The sequence below is a fragment of the Rhinolophus hipposideros genome (assembly GCF_964194185.1).
Source record: "Rhinolophus hipposideros genome assembly, chromosome: 7".
NCBI classification, from domain to species: Eukaryota; Metazoa; Chordata; class Mammalia; order Chiroptera; family Rhinolophidae; genus Rhinolophus; species Rhinolophus hipposideros.
Genome location: NC_138053.1, coordinates 48,869,957 through 48,889,387, shown reverse-complemented (window position 1 = coordinate 48,889,387; position 19,431 = coordinate 48,869,957). Strand labels below are relative to the sequence as shown.

The following is a 19,431-nucleotide window of genomic DNA, read 5'->3' as shown; positions in this document are numbered from 1 at the left end:
GGGTCACAGAGTAGATATATTTTTCTTCTTAAAAAAATGTTTTTCTTTTTTGCTTCTTACTGAGATAATTTGCGTACCATGCAATTCACTCATTTAAAGCATGTAATTCAGTGGTTTTTAGTATATTCAGAATTATGTAACCATCACCACAGTCAATTTTAGAACATTTTCATCACCACAAAAAGATGCAAAAAATATGGGAGGGGAAATATGTGAATTCTACTTTTAGCTGATTGTTTTTTCTGTAAACCTAAAACTGCTCCCCCAAAAGTCTTACTTTAAGTAATTGCAAATAATTTTGCCTTTCTATTAGCCCTATTTTTAGAGTTGCAGCCTACTTAAAATAATAATAATATACTAAATCCTAGATAATTGGAGTCTTAAATTCTGTGTGTGTGTGTATATATATATATATATATGTATATATGTATATACATGTATATACATATATACATATATATATATAGTTGTGGCTAAGTATAAGGTAGCAGTTTCACTCATTAACAGGTCAAGGAGAACTTTTTACTTAAAAATTTTAAATTTCTGGAGTCATGGTATGGTATTTTATTATTAATGTGTAAGATGCTCTTATAAAAATTTTGATGTGTCCATAAGGAGCTGTGGACACATCCATAATGCACCATTAGCTAACATTTAGTTTTTTTTCTGGTAACATGCATGATTACCATTTTTGTGAGTCTTTTGGTATATCTCAAAAACTTCATTCTTAACAGCCAGATCAGTTATATATTTTATCTTGACGATATACTATGATTTAATTATTTTCTCATTGTTGGACATTTCTGTTGTAGCCAGTAATTAATGTGCCTTCTAAAAATGCTTAACTTAAATACTGAAAAAAATAATGGCCACATATTTTCATTTAAGAGTCTGACTGTATCGCATGTGCTAAATAGGGCGATGTGTTTTGGGTGGGAGACTACTTGGGGGATTGTGGGTGCTACAGCTGATTCTCTCCTTTCTTAATTTTGTAGCCCAACATGGAGAGTGGTTGCTAAGTTCCATGCACGTTAGTTAGAAGTTATCTTTAATGCCCCTCCATTCTCTAACTAAATTTTACTTTTTCTCAATATCTTATCACCAGTTAATGATGGCCATTTTTAGTTTTTTAACTGTTGTAAGGTAGAGTTAGTAAGCAAATGATTAACACAAAATACAATCTCATGCATAGGCAATTTGCAGCCACTGGGTAGGCACTTATATATGTTTAAATAAATGAACAAGAGTTAGGGAGGTAAGATTATGGTTAACTGTTTTCACTGTTTTTCAGCTTTTTCTCATTGTTATACTGGGGCATGGCATAATTTTGAGTAGACCTAGATTCAAGTGTTTTAGTCTCAGTTAACTCACATATTTTAATGCTTAATTAAGAGAAAATCTGGTCTGCCAAAAAGCAGTTGATAGATATCATAGAGATAGAGAATTATGTATATTAGTACATGCTAGATAAATCTGTTAATATTAACTCAGGAGTTTACCTAGTCACTCATATAAATGTTGCTGAGACTCATAATCTGAAAGTAAATATGCTTAAATGTGTAATTTAAGATTCTAAATTAAATTAAATGTGTAATATAAGTAAATATGCTTAAATGTGTAATTTAAGATTCTAAATTGTGAATATAAATATAGAATGGGACTTCAGGTGGAGAAAACGATTACATTGTACACAATTTAAAGTTTTTAATATAGCTTTAGCTTTACATATATTTTACTTATTTATGGGACTTGGAGAGGATGTGAAATTCCTGCTTCTTACCAGTCTGTTTCTTCCGGCATAGTTTTTCATGCTTCTGAGGTTCATACTATCCTATATGTTTACTAATTATTAATTACATCTTACATGTATATACATGTGTATATATGTGTGTTTATATATGTACATACATGTATATATTAAATGCCTGCCACATCATAATACTTGTTCTCAGTTTTTAAGAGCTTGTGTTTTTTCCAGTTTAATTACTTTATTATTTTATCTCAATATATGCTGTGCCCTTTTTTATAAAAAATAAAAATTTACCCCATAAAGAACAATCTGTTCTTTTTAATATAAATGCTGTTATTTTAGGATCTTGGAGTGAAAATATACTGGAATATTTTCTGAGAAATAACCAGATCACAACAGAAGATGGTGCCCAGATCACCTGGTATCACGCCGCCAACCACAAGGCACAAGTGGAGGAGGCACTGAAAAGTAAGTCAGTACAGTTACTTGTGTTTACACGGGATACTTGATAAATTCAACTTTTTTTTTTTTTTTTTCTATCTGGACATGTTTGCCAGGTACCAGAGACTTAGATGATCTAAATGTAAATTCAGGCTGACATAAACATTTTTATAAAGGATCTCATTTTGTTTGCTAAATGAACAAATTTGCATAATGGAAGAATTTTCTTGTTTTCCAGAAGTGATTTGCCTTTTCTATGTCTTATTTGAAACTCTCATATATTATTACACTTGCTTACATATTGTAGTGCTTTGAGCAAAAATTTTAAGATCAGGGTTGTGTGTCTTACATATTTTTCTGTCTTTCACAGTGTACTAAGGAGAGGCTCAATACATATTTGTTGAGTGGCTGGATGAAGCCATTGTGTATTAATTTATAATTAATTGTCGTGGGCCGAATTTAGGCCTAGGCGGGAAACTAAGCCTTTTGGTTTATTAACTCACTCTATAATATATTTTTATCTCCCCTCATTATATAACAGATGAACATTATAGCATTTTCTCAGCCTTTTCCTGGGAAGTACGCCTGTTGACTGTGTTAGCAGAGGAGAAGGAAAACCTATCACGAGAGGGCTGGGTCATAGCTTGAAGTGATCTGGTCCAACAAGGAAAATTCCTTGAAGGCCTATGTTTTATTTTAAAATGTATGTTTTTTTCTTTTGCATCCTACTCAATTATATATCTGGATAATGTATCTGAATATGCATTTCTTTTTTTTATTAGTTTCAGGTGCACAAAACAATGTAATAGTTAGACATTTATCATTTATATCCCTCACACAGTGACAACCTCCCTCCCCTCACCCACTACCCCTCTGACATCGCACACAGCCATTACATTTCCACTGTCTCTATTCCTAATGCTGTACTCCGCTTCTTGTAAGTGTATACATATATAAACTTGTAGTTGACATTCATTATTGTTCAGCTTCAGCTTCAGGTGTACAGTGCAGTGATCAGGCATCTACATCATCCCTGAGGCGGACTCCCTAGTGAGACAAGTGTCCATCGGATATCATACAAAATCTTTACAACATTATTGATTACATTCCCCAAATTGACTTTCATTTCTCCGTGGCAATCTTGTGGTTACCGACTGTGCTTTCTAATCCCCTCACCTTCCCATTTCTTTTATTGTAAATATACTGTTTTCAATTGCTTTTATTTCTTCCTCAAAGGGAGGAACTTTGTCTAGTTCAATATCGAATCCCTGATACCTAAAACAGTACCTGGCACATAATCACTGCACAGTGATTATTTAATAAATGAATTTTAGCAAAAGCAATGCTTCAGGAAAAAGTTGATCCATACTTTCCAGGAGCTGGTGGGAGTAGGGAATAAGGAATGAATACTGATGAGTACAGGGTTTTTCTTTTGGGCATAAAGAAACTTTTCTGGAATTAGATAGTGATAATTGTTGCACAACCTTCCGAATATTCTAAAGACCATTAAATGGTAAACTTTACAAGGGTGAATTTTATAGTATATAGATTATATATCAATTTAAAAAATGGAAAAAAGGAAGCCACGCAAGCTTCTTCAACTATGTGAACAATTCATCTTTGGCAGAGGGCTAGAAGCTGTTTGGACAACACCTGGATATTGCTTAGAATTTCATTTGTACAGGGCAAAGGAAATATAAAATTGTGTGGTTGGCTTTCAGATCTCATTCTGTACTTTATCTCATTATAACCAAAAGAACCTAAATATGATCTAGCCTAGGGAAGGGAGATATCACAAGACACCACTGGCTGCTTACCCCATCCCCGTTCTTCTGGAGAGGACTCAGTTTTATTAAGGTATCCATCTCTGCCCCATACAACCGCGTGGAAGCTGACCTCTTTTCTATTCTAAGGATGGGTTAGAATTAGTTAATCAGTACTTAGAATTCCCTTGATGATTCATGTTTCCATGTTAGGCAGGTGATCTAACCTGACTCAGTCAGACCCAAGGAAAGTATAATACTGAAACCTATAATTACTGAAAAAGATGTCTATTTTAAACTAAATATGTCAATACGAAAGGATGTGTCCCCCATGACATCGGTAGCCATCTTACAATCATAATAGAATGATCAGCCATAAGATGAACACAAAATAAGGGCAGTGAAAAATAGAGACATAAAGACCTTGATAATATCACTGAGCGGCTGATTTTACCACGCCTGGAGCCCACCGTACCTCTGGACTCCAGTTATATAAGATGATAAGTTCCTTTATTAGCTTGAATCTGAATTTTTGTTAGCTTGTGTCCAGAAGCATCTAGTAGATACATGACTCAACCCTAATTTGGCAGATTATTTTCCCTGCTTCTGCTTTTGCTCCCGTCCAGTTCATTTTCCACCCAGCCTCCAAAGTGGTGTTAAACATACATCAGGCCTTTTTTTGCTCAAAACCCTTTAATGTTACTCCTTTTAAAATCCTTAATATAACTATAGATGGGAACTCATTTAGTTCCACCACTCTGGCTTCCAGGAAAGATTTTTCCCTAAATGCTTTGGCCTCTTGCCTCACTGATTATTTTCTTCTCACAGAGGTAAAGAGAGTGTTTAGGTTTGTGCTTTTGCCTGGGTGGAGCTGATGTATGAAAGGTACTGGGCAAAGGAGTACGCTCCTCTCTCTTCTTCCACCTGGACAGTGGGTATTTGTATAAGCTGGAACTTTGCTTCACTTGGATTTGGCATGCTCATTTAGCTCTCGACCAAGCTGCATCCTCTGACCTAGCTTTGTAGGTGATTAGGTTAATACTGTGAGCCCCATCTGCCAGCGTGGCTGTTTTATTTCTCAGAACCCATGTGCAGAATGGGTGTTACCATGTTTCCCCGAAAATAAGACCGGGTCTTATATTAATTTTTGTTCCAAAAGATGCATTAGTGCTTATGTTCAGGGGATGTCATCCTGAAAAATCATGCTAGGGCTTATTTTCTGGTTAGGTCTTATTTTCGGGGAAACACGATATTTATTGGAGTCTTCAAACCACCTCAATAACCTGTAAAGCCCTGCATAGACTGGCTTATTTCTCCAACTTCACCTGTCACAGGGTTCTTACATTCCAGTTATTCTGTCCTTACAGTTTCTCATATGGCTAAGTTCTTTTCTTCCTTGGGCCATCATAAATATACTTTCCTGGAATGTTCTCTCCCCACACTTTGCCTGGCTAATCTCTTACGCGTCCTTGGGTATCAGCTGAATTGCCACTTCCCCAAAGACTTCCTGACCCCAGAATCAAAACTCAAGGGTATTCCTTGTACTTTTCCTTCATATGTGGCCTTGTGTGACTGTCGTCTTTCACTTAGCATGTTTTCAAGATCCATCTATGTTATAACGTAATGGGAGTGCCAAAAAAATGTATACAAGTGGACACTTTGGTCAGTGTTGCTCAAGCAGTAGTTCGCCGTAATCAGAAGTGCCTGGACGCTGATGGTAACCACTCTGAGCACCTCTTGTAAGTGCAGAAGTCAAATGTGACTTGCATTCATCTTTTGTTATCGGTATATATTGAGTACTACAATTTTAATACAGTTTTCCTTTCTTAAACTGTATATATATTTTTTGGCACCCTCTGTATATCAGTACTTCATTCATTTTGGAGGCTGAATAATATTGATTGTATGGTTACACTATGTTTTTATTACCCATTTTGGTTTGTTTCCATTTTTTGTTTACTATAAATAATGCTGCTATAAACAATTGTATACAGATTTTGTGAGTACACATGCTTTCACTTCCCTTGTGTTATGTGTCTAGGAGTGGAATTGCAAGGTCACATGGTAACTCTTATGTTTAATTTTTTGAGGAACTGCCAGACTTTTCTAAAGCAACTGTATCTTTCTACATTCCTGCTAGCAGGATGAATGAGGGTTTGGAATTCTCCACTTCCTTGTTAACACTTACTGTCTGTCTTTTCAGTATAGCCATTCTAACGTGTGTGAATTAGTATTTCATTGTTTGGATTTCCATTTCCCTAAAGCCTAATGATACTGATCATCTCTTCATTTTTTTGGAAAATGTTCCATTTGCTTATTGGATAATGGCCCATATTTGCAGCTGAGTGGCCTTTTTCAGCTTGTTTCCCGCCTGTAGAAATTTAAAAGCCCACAGACCTCTTTTCATTTTGAACTACCTCTGTCTCTTTGGGTTTATATGGATACAGCTCCATTAAAAGTGTATTAGGGCTTTTCACGAAGATGGCGCTGAAGACGAAGAAGGAAGCCCCTGCCCCTTCCAAAGCCCAAGTCAAAGCGAAGGCTTTGAAGGCAAAGAAAGCAGTTCTAAAAGGCATCCACAGCCACAAAAAAAAAAAAGATCTGGACGTCACCCACCTTCCGAAGGCCCAAGACACGAAGGCAGCCTAAATATCCTCGGAAGAGCTCTCCCAGGAGAAACAAGCTTGACCACTATGCTGTCATCAAATTCCCCCTAACTACCGAGTCGGCCATGAAGAAGATAGAAGACAACAATACACTTGTGTTCATTGTGGACGTCAAGGCCAACAAGCACCAGATCAAACAGGCTGTGAAGAAGCTCTATGACATTGATGTGGCCAAGGTCAACACCCTGATCAGGCCTGATGGAGAGAAGAAGGCATATGTTCGACTGGCTCCTGACTACAATGCTTTGGATGTTGCCAACAAAATTGGGATCATCTAAACTGAGTCCAGCTGGCTAATTCTAAATACAAACGTTTTCACTGTTAAAAAAAAAAAAAAAAAAAAAAGTATTAGGATTTCTGTATGTCTAATTATAAACTGTTCCTTTAATCAAAAACCTCACCCCCAAAACTCTTGGAGGTAAGCGTTTCTCTGCTTTGGTCTGCTAGTTAGGGTGTTGTGGCATAGCACTCTTCAGATTCTAGAAGTTTTTTTGTGTAGATGTATGGGTACATGAGGCACCATCTTTCTGAGGTCTTAACAAATGGTCTTGTAGTTGCACCCTTGATTTGATCTTGACCCTGAGGCCACAGTTTACTGGCAGCATCCTGGATTTAACTTTTGGAGTGAAGCTGTCTCTTACTTTGAGATTCTTTTACCAGCTGGAGAGGAATAGGTTTTATTTTCTAACTCAGTGCAAGTCCTAAATTAGAAATATTCTATATCCTGCTTAAATCTAACTAGTTAATTATTTAACTCAGCTCTCTCTTCCCATTCTTTATCATAGGCAGCTAAAAGAAGCCAGTTGGCACTCGCAGCATTCTGCAGGGAAACCACCTTAGCCAAATCCACAAATTCATTAGGTATCCTCTCTTTCACCAGTTGCTACAAGTGGCGAATGTTGCCAAAAGTTTCACCACTATATAAAACAGGTGGTCTGTTCTCAAGCTTCCAATGAGAATTTCCTCATTGCTCTTACAACTTCCTTAACAGTACACCCCCTGCCTTTCTAGAATCCGCCAGATCCTAAAGCCAGTGTCACATGTTCCAGGTTTTTATGGCAGTGCTCTACTTCTAGATAACTATTTCTGTTTGTACTCTATTGATATGTGATAAACTACCCCCAAACTTTGTGGCTTAAAATAACAGTAATGTATTATTTCTCATGATTTGGGAGTTTAGCTGATCGGTCGTTCTTTTCTGTTCTGTGTGGTATAGGCTGGGGACACTCATGTTACTGTTCTCAGTAATCTTGCCTGAACTTCTTTGCATAGTGGCTGGCTTACCAGAAGATGAAAGCAGAAGCTGCTAGGCCTTTTAAGGGCTAGAACTATTACTGACAGTTTTGTTTCCGTTACCTTTTTTGGGTCCAGACTCAAGGGGAGAAGAAAGTCATGAGAAGAAAAATATGTCTGTATGGGAGGACTTGTTGCCAATCATCTTTGGAGTCGGCCTACCATGGCCTCCTAAACACATTCACACTTAAGTGACTGGTGAGGCTTATTAGCTTGTCCAGGGATATGTATTTTTAAATAGTAGTTAAGTTTTAAGTCACAGAATGGAACCTGTAACATAGGATTTCAAACTTAAGCAATAAATAGCTGTACTTTTTAATTTGAGGAGTGAGAAGGAAAAAAGGACTATTTTTATTCTCAGAAACTTAAACAAGTAGTTATTAAGCCTCCCTTTGTTTACTCACTTTACTATGTACTGGGAAAAAAGTAAACAATATGACAATAGCTCAAGAACTGTGTGATCTAGGGAAAGATATTTAACTCCTCATCATCTGTCTGCTCATCTATAAAAAATGACAGCATGTAAAGACCTAGCACAGTACCTGGCACTTAGTACTTACTCACTGTTTTCTGTCCTTCCTTTCATCTTTATCACAAGGATACTGGCATGGCATTTCCTGCAGTCCCTGTTTTGTTAGCATTAACTTCTTTTATTTGGACAGGTACTGCTCACATGATAGAGGCTGATGTCCTTCTTCCAAGTGATGGATCAGAACATAGCCAACCAATCATGGCCCATCCTCCTGAAACACACAGTGATAATACTCTACAGGAATGGCTGACTGAAGTCATGAAAAGCAATAAAGGCATCAAGCTGGATTTCAAGAGGTATTGGTCAAATATGTTCAATCTTTGGTTGTTACAGAATAACTTTGGGGAAAGAAATTAATAGCCTCATATATCTGTGCTTAACTAACTTTGTACTTTTATCTGAATTGAAAATGGAATTGTGCACTAAGATGTTTCAGGAATGGACCTAAGAACCAGTGAGTTGTTTGCTTGAATTATTTCTTGGGGATCATCGGAGGCTAAAATTAAATTAAGTTTTATAAAATAATTTATTACATGTGATTATTGTGATAACAGAAGAGTAAATTTAAAGTGCTACTTTCATTAAAAGTAGTTCAGGAGAGGAAGAATTGAGAACATTTTGTTGGGGTGGTTAATACATATCCTACTTGATTTATGTTGTTATATTTGTGCACATGGAATCATTTAGAATTCTTCAATACCTGAAATGTTACCTAAAAATAGTATTTGGGAGGCATTGCTGATGAAGAGCAAGTTTAAGTATCATTTCCCTCCTAGTGATTATCATAGGGGATTTTACTTTTGCGGTATTTTGGCAGTATAAAAATTATAGGTAAACCTAGGAATATGTTGTGACACCACAAAACCTTAACCATAAGCCCCTGAAGGCAACTTCTATGAACATCTAGGATTTATGGTAAACCTACCCCATCTCTGAACAATATTTTTAAATGGAATTATCTCAAGAATTAATAAAGATTTGGAAACCTTTCTCTTAGGGTTATTAAAATGTTTCTAATCATTTGTTGTGGGGCTAAATATACCGCTAAACTTCATTATATTGTTGGGGAATGAAAGAGCTACTTAAAATGGAAAAGCTTTTAGAGTGGTGAACGGTCCAATTCCATTTTATTGACAAAGAAATTTAGTCCCAGAGAGATTAAGTGATTCACCCAAGGACAGCAGCTAAACCTGACGTCTGAGCTAGGACTAGATCCCAGGTTTCCTGGAACCAGTTCTCTGTACCATGAAACAAAGCATTGGATCTTTACTGCTTGACTCAGAGTTTTAGATCTCCTTGTCTTTTCATGTGCTTAGCTTTTTGTATGTTTACTGTTGTAATTTGCATCTTTCCCTGTGATACATTCTTTGGCTCCTCACCAGTCAAATCAGCTCGTTCATTCCTAAACACTGACAGCTACCTAAAAGGGCTGAGCCACGAGAAAAAGATTTGCAGGCTTTGGTCATAACATATTTGAACAGAGCTGCCAGTCTGACTAGAGAGTTCATCAATTGAACCAGAACTCTGCACCTACCTGTGTAAGAAGAGCTGAATAATCTGTTAGTCAGGTTTTACTCGTTCTTGTATTATACCTCTAAGATATTTTGTTTAGTAAACAAATAATAACTAAGTCATATATGATTTTTAAATTTTATGTGGAGTTTTAGCAAACTCCCGTGTTTTAGCAAAAAATTATTTTCTCTTAGAATGTAATTTTAAATAGTTTATTGCAATTTTAAGTATGATTATTTTGTCATCCCCAATTTCTAAATGAGATTTAATAGGAAAATAGGATGTGAAACTCAGAATTTTGACTTATAAGTAAGTCTTGAGGGGGAAAAAAGCCTACTTTATAAAAATTAAGTTTATATTTTTTCCTAGGGATTTAAAAAAGTACTAAGCAAAGAGAAATTTTAGATAATATTCTGATCAGGTCTTCTCTCTTCAAATGATCAAATTGGCAAACCTTTTAGCAGTTCTTTATGGGAAACTTAATACAAATATGTATAAGAATTGAGAATGTTAGTCACTGGTATTTTTAATTAAAAATACATGGAATTTGGAAAATCTAAATAGACCTATCAACAATAAGGAAATTGAAACAATCGTCCAAAACCTTGCCAAAAGCAAAAGTCCTGGACCAGATGGTTTCACTTGTGAATTCTACCAAACATTCAAAGATGATTTAATACCTGTTCTCCTCAAACTTTTCCGAAAAACTGAAGTAGAGGCAATACTTCCTAACTAATTTTATGAGGCCAACATTACCCTGATACCAAAACCTGGTAAGGATAATACAAAAAAAAGAAAACTACAGACCAGTATCTCTGATGAATACAGATGACAAAAATTTTAAACAAAATACTAGCAAATTGAATACAACAGTACATTAAAAAAATTATATGTTGTGACCAAGTTCACTCCAGGAGCACAAGGATGGCTCAACATATGCAAATAGATCAGTGTGATACACAACATAAACAAAATAAAAGATAAAAACCACATGATGATATCAACAGATACAAAAAAAGCATTTGACAAGATGCAACATCCACTTATGATTAAAACACTTAATAAAATGGGTATAAAAGGAAAGCACTTCAACCTAATAAAGGCCATATATGACAAACGCTCAGCTAATATACTTAATAGTGAAAAACTGAAAGCTTTTCCTCTAAAATCAGGAATAAGACAAGGTTGCTCCCTGTCACCACTGTTACTCAACATAGTATTGGAAGTCCTAACCGAAGTAGTCAGGCAAGAAAAAGAAATAAAAGGAATGCAAATTAGGCATGAAGAATTTAAATTGTCACTTTTTACAGATGACATGATTCTTTACACAGAAAACCCTAAAGATTCTACCAAAACAATGTTAGAAACAGTAAATGAATGCAGTAAAGTTGCTGGCTACAAAATCAATGTACAAGTCAAAAATCCATTGATTCCTATGTACTAACAATGAAATTTCAGACAAAGAAATGAAAAAAACAATTCCTTTTGCAATTGCAACAAAAAGAATAAAATACCTAGAAATAAGCTGTAACACATTTTTAAAAGAAATTGACGAAGCCACAAAGTGGAAAGATATTCCGTGTTCATAGATGGAAGAATCAATATAGTTAAAATGGCCACATTACCAAAACAATATACAGATATAAATCAATCCCCATCAAAATCCCAATGGCATTTTTTTCAAGCAGTAGGACAAAAAATCATCAGGTTTGTATGAAATCACAAAAGACCCTGAATAGCCAAAGCAATGCTAAGAAAAAAAGAACAAGCTGGAGGTATCACACTCCATGTTTAATTTGTACTACAAAGTGACAATAATCAAAACAGCATGGTATTGGTAGAAAAACAGATTAATACACAGACCCATGGAATAATTGAAAACACAGAAATAAACCCATATATATATGGGTAGATAATTTTTGACAAAGGAGCCAAAAAAATACAATGGAGAAAAGAAACCTCTTAAGTAAATGGTGCTGGGAAAATTGAAAAGCGATGTGCAAAAGAATGAAACTACACTGCTGTCATCATCTACCAAAATTAACTCAAAATAGATTTTAAAAAAATACCTAAACAAAGACCTGAAACAAGAAGTTGCATAGCAGAAAGCATTGGTACTGAACTTATGGACCTTGGATTCAAAGAGGATTTTATGAATTTGACCTCAAAGGCAAGCGACATAAAAGCAAAAGTAAATGACTGTGACTACTAGATCTGACAATTAAGTTTGCGAACTTTTTTCAACAATGTTGTTAACCTTTTTTTGACATCAGAGGGATTATTCATTATAAATTTGTACTATCTGGACAGTTAATCAAATTTGTTATTTGGAAGTGCTGAAAAGGCTGCGTGAAAAAGTTAGATGACCTGAACTTTGTGCCAACCATTCATGGCTCTTGCATCACGACAATGCATCAGCTCACATACCACTGTCTGTGAGGGAGTTTTTAGCCAGTAAAAAAATTATTGGAACACCATCCCTACTCTCCTAATCTGGCCCCCAGTGACTTCTTTCTTTACCCAAAGATAAAGGAAATATTGAAAGGAAGACATTTTGATGACATTCAGGTCATCAAGGGTAATACGGCGCCAGCTCTGATGGCCATTCCAGAAAAAGAGTTCCAAAATTGCTTTGAAGGGTGGACTAGACTCTGGTGTGGGTGCATAGCTTCCCAAGGGGAATACTTCGAAGGTAACCGTAGTGATATTCAGCAATGAGGTATGTAGCACTTTTTCTAGGATGAGTTTGCGAACTTAATTGTCTTACCTCGTATATCAAACTAAACGGCTTCTGCACAGCAAAAGAAACCATCAACAAAACAAAGAGGCAGCCAACCAAATGGGAGAAGATATTTGCAAACAACATCTTTGATAAGGGGCTAATATGCAAAATATATAAAGAACTCATACAACTCAACAACAAAAAACCACACAATCCAATTTAAAAAATGGGCAGAGGGGCCGGCGCGGTTAGAGCTCCATGCTCCTAACTCCGAAGGCTGCCAGTTCAATTCCCACATGGGCCAGTGGGCTCTCAACCACAAAGTTACCAGTTCAACTCCTCAAGTCCGGCAAGGGATGGTGGGCTCCGCCCCCTGCAACTAAGATTGAACACGGCACCTTGAGCTGAGCTGCCTCGCGGATGGCTCAGTTGGTTGGAGCGTGGGTTCTCAACCACAAGGTTGCCAGTTCAATTCCTCGAGTCCCGCAAGGGATGGTGGGCAGCGCCCCTGCAACTAGCAACGGCAACTGGACCTGGAGCTGAGCTGCACCCTCCACAACTAAGATTGAAAGGACAACAACTTGACTTGGAAAAAAGGCCTGGAAGTACACACTGTTCCCCAATAAAGTCCTGTTCCCCTTCCCCAATAAAAATCTTAAAATAAAAAAAAAAATGGGCAGAGGACCTGAAGAGATACTTCTCCCAAGAAGACATACAAATGGCCAACAGATATATGAAAAAAATGTTCAACTTCACTAGCTCTTAGGGAAATGCAAATCAAAACCACAATGAGATGATCACCTCACACCTGTTAGAATGACTATCATTCAGATAAGTAATAACAAGTGTTGGAGAGGCTGTGGAGAAAAAGGAACCTTTATACACGGTTGGTGGCAATGTAAGTTGGTACAGCCACTATGGAAAACAATATGGAGGTTCCTCAAAAAATTAAAAATAGAATTAACATATGATTCAGCAATCCCTCTTCTGGGTATCTACCCCAAATAATTTGAAAACATTTATCTGTAAAGATATATGTGCCCTGATGTTTATTGTGACATTATTCACAGTGGCCAAGACATGGAAACAACCACAGTGTCCTTTGACAGATGATTGGATAAAGATGTGGTACATATACGCAATGGAATACTACTTGGCCATAAGAAAAGATGAAATACTGCCATTTGCAGCCACATGGATGGATCTTGAGATTATTATGCTAATTGAAATAAGTCAGGCGGAAAAAGTCAAGAACCATATGACTTCACTCATGTGGGATATAAAACTGAAAACAACAGAGGAACAAGACAAATAAAGAAACAAAAACTCATAGACACAGACAACAGTTTAGTGATTGCCAGAGGGTAAGCAGTGGGGGGGAGCAGTAGAAGAGGAGAAAAGGGGATCAAATGTATGGTGATATATTATAGAAATATACACTTGAAACCTATATAATTTTAGTAACCAATGTTACCCCAATAAATTTAATAAAAAAAGAAATACATGGAATTTATGGATTAATAGGTAGGGGTGTATCATTTTGCAATATTTATAGTATTGAGTTTTCTAGGCCAGTAACATAGTGTGTTATTCCTTGTGGTATATTTTATATTTTGCTGTTTGGCAAAGTTTGTCCTCAGTCCTTTTTTATGTTTTCAAACATGTTGTGGCTTTTCTTCCACATTCTTTTAGAATTATTTTGTCAATTTCTAGAAAAATAAGAACTACAACAACAACAAAACTTTTATTTTCCTTAGAAAGGTTTTATGCTCTTCTTAATATAGATTTTGTTTTTCTTATTTAAGTTTCTATTAAGGGAAAGTATCATTACTTTTTGTATTAGTAGTCTAAAGTCTATGTTAGTGACAATTAAAATACATGTGAAATGTGTATTAAATTCTTGCTTCATTGTGTTATGTGGCATAGCTTCTTATGTTTAACTGTACAGTGCTTTGCATATAGTAGACACTTACATAATGGTGGAATTTCAAGTTTGGGGAGAAAATCTGTTTGAGACTAGATATTATGAGATGGAGAAAAAATGTTAAATAGCACTATGTCAGCTTAGTAAATTGAGAAAGCCTAAAATGTTCCCTATGGAATGTAAACTGGAAATTAGTGTTTAGCCCATCCTCTACAGACACCAGATTTCTTAATAAATCAGTCTTTTTTGGAAAAAGAGAGGTCAGCGACAGACATGCATGGATTAGTTTCGGGGTTTTCCCCTTCTTCATACATGAGGAACAGAACTCCCCAGGGCTGCTGCTCTGGGACTTGCAGACATGCAAACTTTGGAGTCACAGAATTGTGGTTTTAACATGGTATTGATACCCTTCAACGCAGAAAGCATGTGAGACGGAGAAATGACAGCATCTCCATCAGAGTCCGCAAGGTCCAACATTAGACTTTATTAATGCACTAAAATCTAGGACCTCCATTTTAGGGTCAGAAGAGAGAAAAAAGAAGCTTCTGATACGGGAGCAGAAGTGAAAGTCTAGAGGCTGGGTTCCTCTTGTTTTAATCGCAGTATCCTTGCTCACTAATAAACATAACCCAAGAAATGATGAGTGTCTCTTCTGAAAGTAGAGGGCCCAAAAGGAGTGAACAGCGGTCGAAGTATACGCAGGATTCCAGTCCCTTAGGAAGAAACGTGAAAGTGTGAGAAGCAGATGCTGAGTGTTTTAATCTCCAACATCTGTCTCCCAGATTCTTAGCCTCCATCGCAATATTCACTAAAAGCTAATATTCTTAAAATGTGCGTAGGCCTTAAAGGTTCAGAATTATTCAGTAGCGTGGTTTTCCAGTAAAGTTTGAGAATACAGGTTTTAAAAGTAAAAGTTATGTGGGGTGATTAAAACCTTATTGTTTCATAATCTGTAGGTGTCAGTTAGATGTTGGAAAGTAAAAAGAAGTGAAGCTGCTTTTTTATTTAAAAGGAACTAAAATGTAGTTGTCTCTAGTTTCCAGAAGAGGAATTTATAATAAAGGGGGAAAATGAAGTTTATAAAAGCTTTAAGGAAATGTTATAATTTTACACTTTGCAATCATTTTTAGAAATGAGTTTATGCATCCAGACTCAGACAAGAATACACGAAGGAAAAGAGGCTCTTTGTTTTCTCCAATGTCATGAGTATTATAGACATGGCGCCTGAGTATACTTTGGTTATTTTAAAAAATGTGAATTTGCAGGTTATAAGTATCTCATTTTTAAATCTTATTTATACTTGTATATTCTCTGATGAGTGAATATTTGTGTCTTTTCTTAAATTGTTTTTATGCTGAGTGATCCTAATACAGAATTTTGAAACCTCTGTCTGTCCACAAGTGACATTGTTCATATGTTTATAGAACCTTTAAGATATCTTCATGAATAAGAAGTACAAAGTATCATATTGAGAGATGGTATATGTTAACTTTCCCCTCTGGTGCAATGGGAGCTTTGGTTTTATTTCATTCAGGCATTATTGTATTATACTTTTATTATTAATTTGAGAACATTAAAAGTCTAAAAGAACTTCTTTGTCCTTTAATTTGACAACAAACTGTTTTTAGTCTGGCAGCTGTCGCACCATCCATGCTGCTCTTGGAAAATGTGAAGAGGCATCTGAAGCGTCCTGTGTGGATTAATGCTGACATTCTTCCTGGTCCAAATGGAAATAGCAGAGTAGTGGATGCAAAACCTTTTGTAGACACTGTGACATCTTTCTTTCCAGATGTGACATTTTCCCTTGGTTGGACAACAGGATGGCATCCTGAGAAAGTCAATGAAGGTAATAATCATTTAAAAAATGCATTTCTTCTTATTCAAATTAAATATACTCCAAATATAAAAGTAAATACCTTGAATATAAAACAAAAAACACATTCCACAAAAACTAAGAGCCTGATGGAGAGAAAGGCCTGGCCCTGAAGATATGTGTGTGACTCTTCTTTTTGTGATTTCAGATGCACACTACATTCATTGGTGATGTTCAGTCACCAAGCTTCCATAGGAAATATTTATTTGCAGGTCTAGAATAATGAACACTGCCTCTTTACATGGTTTAAACAAATCCTATATTGGACTCTTTGAATTTGTAAAACATTCTGTAGCCTTTTTTTTTTTTCTTTTTACCTTGGAGCAAATCCTCTATGTCAGATGAAAGATAAAGAAGTAGTAATAAAAGCTTTTCATGTGATGTGAGGCCAGAAGTAGGGGAGTGTGGCTGAAAAGCACAAGTTGTGCTCCCTAGACGATGGAAGGGGCTCCAAACGTTAGCTGCTGGAACCTGGGTGCCCTGGTGCTCTCTTTGGCTGGACAGGGGAGTGGGTGACCCTGAGATGCTCCTCCATGCTGGATCCTTCTTTCCTTAGTGTATTCCTACAGACAGACTGATATTCAGTTGCTTTTTCCTGGCCGAAACTTATTACACTATTAGATTCATCTTTCTATTTCTTCATACATCCCTAGATAGTGATTTCCAGGTAAATAGCCAGTAAGCAATCAGATGCTCTTGGGACACCTGTTCTTGTGATAAAACTAATGAACTAAGAAGGTATGGAGATGTCAGTCTTCATCCTGTGTCAGGGCCTTCATTGTGTTACTCGCTAGTATTGCTTTTAGTAGTAATTTGCTGTTACATCTAAATGTAATTTGCTATTATCATTTTTAGATGTAAAGCTTTTAAGTCTAATGTGAGATTAGAATAACTGCTATCTAGTGAGTAGTGACGTTTAAGTTATAACCCCCTGGATCAACAATTGATATGATTGAGAGAAAAAATAATATGCTTTGACTTAATTCTATTTTAATTTTCTTATCATTTTAATTTTTATTAGTTTTATTAAAGAATATAGCATATAATTTAAAGAAGGTAAACCAGAAACAATTTAGTAGCTTCCTGACTGATTCTAAAATCCTTTCAGTCACAGTTTCACCCTGACTTTATCCCCAGGCTTGACCCAAATGAAACCACATCTGAGTCACGGTGTTGAGTGTTTCCAGGCTGCCTTTCCCCCACTGGCCTCTTGTCATGGCCAACATGCGCGTTATCTTCCCTTACTTCTATGCCACGGATTTTAGAAAAGGGTTTATAAGTTTATAGTAATGTAAGTATAGCTTCTGATAGCAGTCCCTTTTTCTAATTACAAAGATAGAATTTTCCAGATTTTAAAGGAAAGCAGACATTTCCCTTCTTTCATGAGAAATTTGGCTGCTAAACTAACATATTTCTGTAAAATGCACCTTTACTGACCAATCCTTTTTACAACCTGCTTTTGATAGAGTTTAGTGTTATTTAAAAAAATACGTTTTCTGAAGTTGTTTATAAACATGCAGGTGTGTTTTCCACAATGTCTTAAAATGATTTAAAACACATATATGAAAGTCAATTTTATCATTATTTCTATTTTAGGTAAAATGTATAAGAAATTTGAACTCATCCCTCCCAAATTGAAGTTAATTATTACATAAACAGCTAGTAAACACCTAGCAGCCATCTTTCTCTTGGAAATTACCACAAATGCGAAATCTAAGTTGATAGAGAATGTTAACGCTGCAGATGTACCAAAGAGCCTTAGACTCTTTAAAGTAAATATAGGGTCAAAATTTGCTGTTTTTTTCACTTGAGAGATTAGTAAATTGATTTTAGATTTAATTTTTTTACCTACATTTTCCTCTCAAAACATTTTCTTGCATTTAGTACTTTAATTCACCCTAAATCCAAATGCAGATTTTTATAAATTACCCATGAATTGACCTATTCATGGGTAATTTAGTTTCTAATTTAATTGACTTTTAGGATTCCAATTAGAAAAGTTAAGTTTTATTTCTTTTCATTTCAGGTTACAGTTGGACAATGGTAAAAGAGATGGAATATATATGTAGTGAACTAAATCAGCCTGTGACATTTCCTGTCAGAGCAGCATTAGTCAGGCAGTCTTGTTCTCAGTTACTTTGGCTATTAGGGAATTCAAACAGGTATGTATAAATTTAACAATATAGTGTGTGCATGTGCATGTGAGTGTGTGAGAGACAGAGACAGAAGGAGGATGAATACTGAATACATCAAGATGTAGGAGAAAGAATGAATACGGATTCTATAAGCACACTAGAATGGAGCTCCTGGAACCTTACCTTAACTACCTCAGTAGTTTTTGCACATAGTAGATGGTCAGTAAATGTTTGTCACTGTTTTCATTATGTTCCACATTCACAAAAAGTTGTAAGTGGATAAAACTGTTTTCCTCTGAATTCTATCATAATTTCAGAAGTCTTTCCCGTATAAACATTTTATTTCAATATGTAATAAAAATTAGTTGGGCCACCTATTAAATATTAAAATAAAGTACAGAGGTACAGTATTAACACAGTTTTGATACTACCTTTTTAATAGAGTAGTTAGTAGGATAGCAGGGAAAGTCCAGAAATAAACCCAAATCTATTCATGGGAATTTAGTATAGGAAAAAGCTGGCATTTTAAGTCATTAGAGCAAAAGTCCAATAACTCGTATTGGGACAACAGGCCAACAATGTAGAAAAAACCAAGCTAGCACCTTTCCTTAGTCCTTCCTCCAAAATACGTTCCAGATGAATTAAAGACTTGAACATCAAACATTAAATGCATAAAGAAAAAACGAGATGAGTTTTTATATAGGTACAGAATGGAGAAGACCTTTCTTAGTAAGGCATAAAACTTAGAAACTATGAAAGGATAATTTGATACATTTGAATCTATAGAAATGGAAAGATTCTGATAAAACTATCCTCAACA

General features: G+C 35.8%; 1 protein-coding gene and 1 pseudogene across 3 annotated transcripts in view; both read left to right on the top strand.

Annotated features, from left to right (window-relative positions):
• The window catches only part of FAM151B (family with sequence similarity 151 member B), a 34,091-nt gene that overhangs the window by 3,406 nt on the left and 11,254 nt on the right, over window positions 1-19,431 (top strand). For both annotated transcript variants that reach the window (XM_081052898.1, XM_081052897.1), the window contains exons 2-5: window positions 2,093-2,218; window positions 8,576-8,741; window positions 16,232-16,449; window positions 18,503-18,638. In XM_081052898.1, coding sequence (XP_080909024.1) covers window positions 2,093-2,218; window positions 8,576-8,741; window positions 16,232-16,449; window positions 18,503-18,638 — 646 coding nt within the window. The remainder of the gene's footprint in view (window positions 1-2,092; window positions 2,219-8,575; window positions 8,742-16,231; window positions 16,450-18,502; window positions 18,639-19,431) is intronic.
• LOC308499448 (large ribosomal subunit protein uL23-like) lies at window positions 6,436-6,898 on the top strand (annotated as a pseudogene). Its single transcript has one exon. The product of its transcript is annotated as a large ribosomal subunit protein uL23-like (transcript).